Source organism: the organism of the source record quoted next, unplaced genomic scaffold, assembly GCF_019419815.1.
Source record: "Pyrus x bretschneideri cultivar Hongxiangsu unplaced genomic scaffold, Pyrus_bretschneideri_v1 Contig7, whole genome shotgun sequence".
Lineage (NCBI taxonomy): Eukaryota > Viridiplantae > Streptophyta > Magnoliopsida > Rosales > Rosaceae > Pyrus > Pyrus x bretschneideri.
In genome coordinates, this window is record NW_025999809.1 from 1,448,222 (window position 1) to 1,458,396 (window position 10,175).

The following is a 10,175-nucleotide window of genomic DNA, read 5'->3' on the forward strand; positions in this document are numbered from 1 at the left end:
ATTTTCATTTTTTCTTTTCTTTTTGAGGAAGACTAATCCATGGTCCATTATGCGACTAGTAGCTCCAAAAATATAGACGATGAATGCAATAACTGGAAAGTAGAGAACATGTAAATCTATCAATACTTGTCGCCCAAGTAAAAACCTAGCTAACTCTGGAGGGAGCTCCAATTCAAAACCAATAAAGAACATAAATTGTGAGGATAGATGATGATCCCTGAAACAAAAGAAGAGAAAAAAAGAGAAATAAACCACTAAACCAAATAGGTCATCGGCTGGTTGAAATTGCTCGTTCGGGTTTTCACCAACAAAATTAGCTTATAATGATTCAATTACCAGCATTTTGACCCTCATTGCCTACTAGACGCAAGCATAAATAAAACAATAGTGAAGGTCTATCTTGTTTGATAGGTATCTCTAATTGTGAAAAGAACAGGGTACACTATGATAATGTGCAGATTATGCTAAAACGGCACTCACATAATTTGGTGTGTTGTTTCGATAGCAACACACCAAAGGGGCGATGTTCCATGGAATGTGCAATGTAGCATCTCCAACAGATGAGCTCAGTCATAATTCTGGTATTGATAATTGGTCGTACTTCTGGTGATCAGGGGGTTCGCCTGAGAATTAAAGCCAACAAATAGCTGAGGGCCGAGTCTGTTGATGAAAGTGCCACGATGAGTAGCGCCACAAGAACTAGTGTAAGTGTAGCAGTCTTAAGCTGCACAAAATGAATAAAACAACCTCAGATTTGAACTACCAGGAATTGTTATCACTTTTGAATTCGATGAAAGATGGAGAAATAAGTATGCACTGGTTGACTTTAAAACATTGCAAAGTCACAACGTAGGATTCAAAATTCTACACCTTTCAAGTGTAGTTTTGTTTTGTGCATACCGTGCTACGGAAGCCTGGCCATTCGATGTACTTCAGCTGACTAGGCTGCTCAACCAGAAAGACGAATAACAATCTCAACCCCCTAAAGGAAGTAGAAAAACATCCCCAATCAATTAACGATAATTGCAATGTTTTGTTTATCACATATGATAATAGTACATATGCAAGACCACCAATTTGTGGTCCTAGTTATCAAAGGCAATTGACAAATCTATGATCTAACAGGGGAAGGAAGTACCACACTGCTTCTTTGACAAGACTTAAAAAGTAGGGCTCCTGAGGTGAATCGTCATCAATTCTCAATCGACTATGGTCCCCTCCCACAGATGCAGCGCATATGGTGCCTACACGACGTGCAGGCAAATACTGAATCCCTCTTCCTCCTCTAACAATCTGCGATAACAAAGCTCTATCCTCAATATGCAAGCATCCGCAAGATAATTGGACAGAGAGCATAAATTCCATAACAAAAAGAAGAAAAAAGTACCCTTCTGGAAGTTACTGAAACATAATTGCAGTTATTGATTTTGACCCCATTACACTGTCTGATTCCAAACGGTAGTTTAGCGTGACTGGAACGACGAACCAAACCTGTAATGTGGCAGATAAAGAACGGAAAATGTAGATTCAGTAGAATTTCCAACCATGTACCACCCAAAAGAAACAATAAGAGTCCAGGGATAGTAACCTGAACAGAAGCTTGCCACCGACTGCGAAACAGCCGCCATCCTAGGTCAAATTTGAAACAAATTATGAGAAACAAAACACAAACTCACATCCATATACCAATGGCAGCAGTGCTTGCTTACACACACAATCACGCAATTTGAGTCCTAAAATCTACCATCAACAACACATGAAAAACCCACAACCCAAAATAATTAAAAACAAAACAACCCCCAAACAAATTTTCAATTGGGATTCTTCTTTATCTATTCAAATTTAATCTTATAGCAAATTCTTAGCCACCCCATCCCCAAATACTCAATTTTCTTTCAAATGTAGAATTTTTAGGTAAAGAAAAACAGGAAGCTACTGTACCTAACAAAATCTAAAATGTCACCAAATCTTCAATCAAAAATTGGTTTCTGGCAATTAAAATTTGAATTTCACAATAAATTCGCGAAGTACACAGAAAGCCTCCTACTGAGAGAACCCTAGTAAGATAGCACCCGAAACGCACCGTTTTGCTCTACCTAAGTGAGAGAGAAGAGGTGGTGCTTACCTGCTCGACCCGGTCGCTCTGGTTCGCGCGCGCGCGCGCACACTGTCGTTAGTTGTATAGATAGAGAAGGACGATATCAGAAAATGACGGACAATCGGACTGCCACCGTTTTGTTTCTCCTTCTGCCAATGCGCGGCGTTGTAACTAGTTGATGAGTAAATAGGACATCAAATTTAGGACTCGTTAATAAGTGCTTTTAAATAATGAAAAGCATTTTTAGATAAAATATTTTTAGAACTAAACGTTAGTAAAACTGCAAGTTAATTTAAAAAAAATATTGAAGTGTTTCAAAAAAAAATACATAACTAATACTTTTAGCACGAAACACTTCAAGTACTTTTGGAACCTAAAATTATTTTCTCTAAAAACCATTTTAGTCATTTCAAATCACTTGCAAACAAACCATTAGTGAATAGTTTGGTTTGAAATTTTTGATAAATAGCATTAGTGGGTGAAATTTCGTGTACAATTTAATTTGAAATTAAGTTTGCTAAAAACTAACTTTGGGGGAATGTTGCTTTGGTAGATACGAGAATATAGATGGCGCATGCGCTGATACACAGCTACAAACACTGCTAGAAAAGCATACCGCTGAAAATAAACTTAATTACAACAATTAAATAGAGAGAACCCCAGACTTAAAACAAATATTTAGTTTTTTATGCCTACTTTTGAAATTCACATGTAATAACAATATATTTCGCGGTCAATCATACCCAAATAAATCGGAAGTCAAAGATCAACAATATGTTTGCGTACCCGTATCATAGCCAAATAAATAAATAATCGGAAGTCGAAAATTCACATGTAATTTTTCACTTTTCACCCATGGAGACCCAGTGTCACATTCTGATCTGGACGGGACCACTTTCCGGGTCTGACTTCACCGTGGCACGATATTGTCCGTTTTGAGTCCCCAGCACACCCTCACGGTTTTGTTTCTGGGAACTCATATGAGAGCATACTCGCTTAACTTCGGAGTTCCAATGGAACGCGATGTCAGTGAACTCCCAAAAGGTCTCGAGCTAGGTAGAGATGTGAATATACATATAAGGATCACACCTATGGATGATGTGGGATGTCACAATCCACCCCCTTTAGGGGCCCGACGTCCTCGTCGGCACACCACGGTCAGGGTTAGGCTCTGATACCAAATTGTCACATCTCGACCCAGGCGGGACCACTTTCCGGACCTGACTCCATCGTAGCACGATATTGTCCGTTTTGGGTCCCCAACACACTCTCACAGTTTTGTTTTTAGGAACTCACACAAGAACTTCCCAGTGGGTCACCCATCCTAGGAATGCTTTTGCGTGAGTTTCCAAAAACAAAACCGTGAGGGTGTGCTGGGGGCTCAAAGCGGACAATATCATGCTACGGTGGAGTTGAACCCGGAAAGTAGTCCCGCTCGGGCCGGGATGTGATACCCAGATCTCATAAAAATGTCCAGTTTTTTTATGCCTTCTTTATTTATATATATATATATATATATATATATATATATGTATGTGTATATATATATATATATATATATATATATATATATCTGAACTCAAAGAAAATATAGAACGAACATAAAAAAGGAAAATTATGAACGTTTAGAAGCTAATTTCATTAGCAATTAAAGCAACCAAGCTCTCTCAACATCACGATTCAAAACCCCCCAGGAACCCAGAAATTTAATGAAAATTTTTCTAATCATTCAATTGGATTAGACAAAATCATGAATTTTTCTAAAGCCCAATTATATTAAATCACAAATTTGAAGCAAATTTTGACATGTAATAAGTCAATAGGATAGGAATCGCTTTAGACTAACTTCGATGGCAAGGCCTCCGGAATCGCCCGATCTGAACCAAGCTCCTAAGTTATAGGGAGATGCCGTCGATGTGAAATTCAACACGCAAACTTTGTCGCAGCTGTGGTGCTTGGTGGTGGTGGGGGTTCCACACTGGGAGAGACTCGAGAAGAGGAATCTAGTTTTCTGGTTCAGAGAAAAGGGAATGAAGGAAAATAGTGGAGAAGAGGGAAAACGCTATTGAAATCTTGCAGGAACAATCCTAGGTAGAGCTTTCGAAACCAACCCCTTTCTCTCCCTCGAATCATACACCCCCTGTGACTTTGTCTGCCTGCAAGCCGCATGCCTTCCTCTCACCACCAAATCCCTATCTCTCTCCCGACGACATGCTCTCATTGGGTCCCACTGCAGCTCACAAAGAAAGGAAATGAAGGTCTCTAACCAACCCAACCCGTTCGAAACCCTACAGACTAAAATGACCATCGCACCCCTGCCTTTCCACGATCGTCAACACGTGGCATGATGATCAGCGGCAAAGAGAGTCAGTGGTAGCCTCATAAATAAAGTGAAATTTGTCTCCAAAGACTATTCAGTTGTACAGTGCAATTGAAAAGCCTTCTTTAGACTAGGTAATTAGGACTGTTTTAGGTTTGATTGTGAGCTAGTCTGGTATTGTTGTGATTTTCAAAAAGAAATTGTTCTTGTTGTTTTGTAAGAGTAAGCAGCTGTAAAATAAAGTAATTAAATGTTTGGCAAACTTTTTTTTTTTTTTTTTTTTTTTGTAAAAGTGCTTTTAAAAAGTGTTTGAGTGTTTGATAAACTTTTATATAAATGTTGTGATATGTTAAATGACTAAAAATGATATTGTATTTATGGAATTGTTATTGACTACTCCAAAAATCTCATTCTACACTCCAAACTTTCTATATTTGGAAAGAAAAATACACTTGTGAGGAGTGTAGAATGAGATTTTTGGAGTACCAATAACACTTCCTTGTATTTAATGTAATATAATTATTGTCAAGAAAATAATGTAGGGGTTGAGATTGTAATTTTGTAAAATATGTGGTTGTATACTTGCCATTTGAAAATTTCATTAAACAGGCACTGATCACTATGCTTTGAAAAAAAAAACACTTGTTTTAGAAGCATGGTAGATCCTGCTTTTGATTTTCTATACTTTTCTACCGTCATTGACAAGAGTTTTTTAAAAAGCAATTTTTTGTTTGTTTTACCAAACATATTTGATGTTCCAAATTTTTTAATAAGCTTTTTATTTTTTATTTTTTTAAAGCACCGCAATCCCAAATCAACTATATGTATTAGTTAAAATAGAGGGAATGCGATTTTTGTGAATATTAAGTTGATTATGTATTATTAAAATTCAAGTTGTGCATGCATTTACTTAATATATTCATCATCCAACTATCATATATAATATTATCTTATTTTAGTTGCAAATATGATCGATAGATGATGAATGTATGAAATAAATGCACATGTACCGTGATTAATCTCAAATTTTTATTTGAATATGTGATCTCAATTGAAAATTGTCAAATAATAATGATAATAATAATAATGTTTCGTTGAAAGTCCCGACTTCAATTCATCTTTTTCCTTATGTATACAATGCTTACGAATAACCAGTTATGTACTTCTTACATAAAGCACTTCAAGTGCTTTTCGAAGATTAACTTGCAATTCTACTAAGGTTTGATTTTAAAATATTTTCTCTAAAAGGACTTCCTAAACGATGAGAAAGAGCGAGCAAGAATGGAAAAATTGTTATTAATATAGGGGGTGCTATCCACATACCCCTTTTTACTTCCCTTACACTTTTTTAATTTTCGGCCATCGGATCGAATAATTGAAGAATATCAAATGACAGAAATTAATAAAAGATGTGTGAGAAGTAAAAAGGTATGTGTGGATATCACACACATTAATATAATCATGTGTAACATCCTAATGTAACCTTCACTTATTTATTCAGGAGAGATCTTCAAAACCAAAACCTAAAGAGCATGAGCAAATTTTAGGCATGTTTCAAAGGCTTAGCAAAGTGTAACATGACTATATATGCTCAGAATTAGGTCAAAATTATGAATTTTTTAGTAACTAGAGGAGAGTCGAACTTGAAACCTCTTCTATCAAAAGAAACATATATATATATATATATATATATTACTTGATTGAAAGTTTGTTGATAAGTTTAATCTCTTTTGAAGCCGCAGAGCACAAATATATAAATCCTTATAAAATTATAGACAAATAGAAGCAGAGCAGTGAGCAATGACACAAAATGCACGCTGTGGTGGAAAAATATGGGTACACATATTTTCAGACAAGCTTGTTACAATAAGACCTACAAAAACACGTATAGGTTCGGAGACAGGATCTTCCAAATATATTATAAAAAGAAAAAAAAAAAGAAGATAAAACGTGTTACGTTGTATGTTCATCTACCCAAACCTTCAAAGTCTGCCGCCCTGCCTGCGTTGTTTCCAACTTCCTTGTAATCCTCACAACAGGAAAATACATCCTTGGCCAGTCTGAGCAGTCTCCATATATTGCACTTAATTAACAAACAAAGAATTAGGTAATAACTTTAATATAATTTGACCTGTCTTCGTCTTTCAATTTCAATTTTTCACCACCTTCTCATCCACCATCTTGAAATCATGTAAAGTGACATGTTTACGCATTAATATAAGTCTTATGTGTTTTATTTTATGATACTATACTTTCAAGTTTTAATCTGTTGCCAATTCAGATTATAATACGTGAAGTGATAATATCATGCGATTGCATTGCGATACACACAGTAATTAGCTTGGTTTCATGTGGGGAATAGAATAGTTGTATCTTGTTTCTAAAGCCCTCATTAACCACAAAATATAAAGTTTCTCCACACGTCGTAATTTGATTGGTCTGCAAGGGGGAATAACTATTTACATGTAAGGAGCTGAGTTTATAATAAACCTTCTTCAATGGGTATGAAACCAAACCCAAAAAAGCCAGTAGAGACTACTTGTTGCATACACACAAGAAATGTTGTGGTTGGAGGAACTGAAGCTTGGCTGCTGCTGCCATTTCTATTCTGTCCCATTTCTCCTTCCTCTTGATTTCTGCTTGCTTGGCCTTGGATTCTCTTAGCTCAATTTCTTCAAGGCATTTGGAGTACAAAACTGGATCCATTTCTTCAAGCATCACCTTCACGTTTTCGGTCAGTTGCCGGACGCTTTTGCTCCAATGCCACTTCAAGTTCTTCTCCATGCCTTCAACCACGACCGGAAACACTTCCTCCATTGCCACATATATCATCTTCACAAAGTGCTCATTGTTCCAAACATAGAGGGCTCTCTCTGCTACCTATGAGTACAAAACAATATAGCACCTTTTTAGACCATAGTTAAAGACATGACATTTAAACTTAAAGGAATAATGTAGTTTCTATGATTGGCAGATAAAGAGGAACAACTCAACTGTAAAGAGCCAAGCGGCGTCGTTCTGCATTTAAGGAGGAATGTCTCCTTAATTTCGGAGATTATAATACTTACCAAGGGAATTCAAATAGGGCGTTCAAAGCATAGTAGAATTCCAAGATTTCTTTTCTCTAGTACATGGAGGGAATCGAGCAATTGACATAGCCTAATCATAACTCATTTGCCAACCAACGCCTTCACCACTTAGGCTAACCGCAAAGGCTTGATTTCAAGAGGGTTTTACAGGGGCACAGTTTCATACTTAAAAAGGACTCAAGAAAGTAGCATTCAGCACATGCAGTCTTTACTATTTCGATTTAAATTTCAAGCATTGGAAAGAAGAGAGTACTAATTTTTTTAGGATTTGTTAATTATTTAATGTTAGCATAGGAAAGAAGACAGATATTAGAATTTTGATATGTGATTGAAAACTTGGCAATTCCAATCCAAGATAGCTATAACGTCTTGATGTTCTTCAAGTTCCTTAAAAACTAATGGATGTAACCAAATCGTCAGCACGAAAACTAAACCTTCCTTAGTCAAGCATTTAAAAAAAAAGAGTACTAAACTATTATGACTTAGCATTGATTTTCTGTTTGTTTGCAAAGGAAAAGAACGCTGAATTTGTGAATCGTGCTATTCAAAAAACCATCAAGCCAGAAGCAAAATTAAAACTTTGTACCTGTGAGTTCCAACTGTTCAAGCATCTTGTTATCCTTAGGCATAAAGGCAGAGCCAACTTCCTATACTGATCAGGGTCAATATTCTCCACCAGCTCCTCCAGCTCCCCAACCAGCAAAACCTCCTTCTGGCAATTCGTCACGGGCCAATACCTCAAAATCCCTCTCACCACAATCCCGCCAAGCACGGGCTCCTTCTGCACAAACTGCGACACGCAATAAGCCAGCTGCCTGTGGTAGCTCTGCATCCCTTTAGCCTTGTGGAAAGGAATAAGCACTCTCATGAAAAACAGCTTGTGCTCTTCCTTCAGCGGCACAGTGAAGCCATTGATTATGCTTCCCCATATCTCAAGCAACTCTCTGATCCCACAATGCCGCTCTGTCTCAAACACATAGTGCAAGAACACATCGTTCATAGATTTCCTCATGAAGGAACGGTAGAATGTGAATCGAGAATATATTTTATGGTACACATTCTTCAAGCTGTCACGCTCCCTCGGGTCTTCTGATTGGAAGAGGACAAGGAGGTTGACAACAAACTGGTGGTCAATGTATCCTCTGAGTAACTTAGGATCGTTGTTGATCACGATGCGGATGAGGATGTCGTAGACTAACTGCAGGTGCGACCACACAGGGGAAAAGGAGGATATGGGGTCCTCATCATCGGGAAAGTCCGTAGCGATTGTGGGATTGGAAGGAGGAGGGAGAGGCCGGAAAAGGTTTAACGATATCATGGAAATGAGAGACGACATGACATGATCATGCAGAGGCTTTTTCGAGGTTTTGACAATTGAGAGGAGCTGCAAAAGCTTTTGCCCTTTGAGTTCTTGTTGCGTTGGGCATTCGCTTGGATCGGTGAAGGTGAAGATAAAATGGCAGACGGAGACTGCTGATAGGATTTCTTCATTTTCCACACTGGAAGAAGATTGACTGCCAATAGTACTATTGGAGTTGGCAATCTTTTTTCCGCAGTCAGAAGCGCTTTTGGCATCGAGATCAAATAGGTGTTGAAGGGTTGCGGATTTTCCTCTTGGGGAAGCCCTTGGCGAAGCCCTTGGTGACGCTCTTGGAGTGTTGTTTTGAACTCCCATTTTTTTTTTCTTCTCTTCCTCTAAAGCTTTTTCTCTATCCAGAAAAGTACCTCATCCCAAACTGCTTATAAAAGTGCTTCTTTGGTTAGTTTTTTTTTTTCACTAGCTGATGAAACAAGGGCCAAAACGACAGCGGTGTTATATAGACAAAAGTGTTGTAAAATCCGATGGTTAATAAAAGACCGTAATTTGTTGATAAAAAACAAAACCCAAAAGACTGCAATTTTGACATAAACCTAGTTAGCTGGTAAGGTAAGGTTATTAGGTTAAGCCAACACATGTTAAGGGATTTTTCACAATAAGCCTCGGAATACTCTCTTTAATGATTAGATTACTGAACATAAGCTCAAAAAGTTGACAGAGGATTTTACAATGTGATCGTCAAAGTGTTTCTCACTAATATTAACAGTTGTTAGGAGCTAACTAACAATTTGTTTAAGGACTAATTGAGTTTACCGATCTTTCTTCGCTCTTGAGTGTGTGCCATGTGGAATGATGTTACTGCTAAGCAACAAGACAACATGTCATAAACATTGGATGAGGATCCTCTTCGAGACTTCTTTGTGAGGATCTTAGGAAACAATTTATCTTAGTCATTTATCGTACGTGCAGCTAACTTTTGTTAGGTATTATTTATGTTCAATTTAAGTAAAAATTTCAAAATAATTTCTTGTCGCATGATAATATAATGAACGAATAGGATAAATTGATCATCTTGATAAATTGATCATCTTCACAAAGAGGATCCAAATAGGATCCTATTCCATAAATATTAGAGAAAATTAGAATCCCCTACGGTTTTTCTATATCATTTAGACTAAACATTTGTACCTTTTTAAAATTTGATTAAAGTGCTTTGACCATTAGCCACCACACGCTAATTTACATGTCATTATTATATTTTTTTTAAGTAAAATAATTTTTGAATTTATTCTTTTATCTGCATGATGCACTTTGCCTTATTTAGTGGAGATGAACATTTTATGTTATTTC

The 10,175-nt window shown here is 37.1% G+C and overlaps 2 protein-coding genes across 2 annotated transcripts; both read right to left on the reverse strand.

Annotated features, from left to right (window-relative positions):
- Positions 1–255: 255 nt before the first annotated feature.
- LOC103932586 lies at positions 256–2,288 on the reverse strand. Its single transcript, XM_009342218.3, has 6 exons — positions 2,126–2,288; positions 1,589–1,629; positions 1,388–1,491; positions 1,139–1,293; positions 901–982; positions 256–724 (listed from the first exon to the last, which is right to left on the reverse strand). The coding sequence occupies exons 2-6, from the start codon at positions 1,626–1,628 to the stop codon at positions 611–613; spliced, it is 495 nt and encodes a 164-aa protein (XP_009340493.1). The 5' UTR covers position 1,629; positions 2,126–2,288; the 3' UTR covers positions 256–610.
- A 4,435-nt stretch (positions 2,289–6,723) lies between these two features.
- LOC103932588 (serine/threonine protein phosphatase 2A 57 kDa regulatory subunit B' beta isoform-like) lies at positions 6,724–9,357 on the reverse strand. The gene is made up of 2 exons (XM_009342219.3): positions 8,094–9,357; positions 6,724–7,298 (listed from the first exon to the last, which is right to left on the reverse strand). Exons 1-2 carry the CDS (start codon positions 9,180–9,182, stop codon positions 6,954–6,956), a joined length of 1,434 nt encoding a protein of 477 aa, XP_009340494.2. The 5' UTR covers positions 9,183–9,357; the 3' UTR covers positions 6,724–6,953.
- Positions 9,358–10,175: the final 818 nt, after the last annotated feature.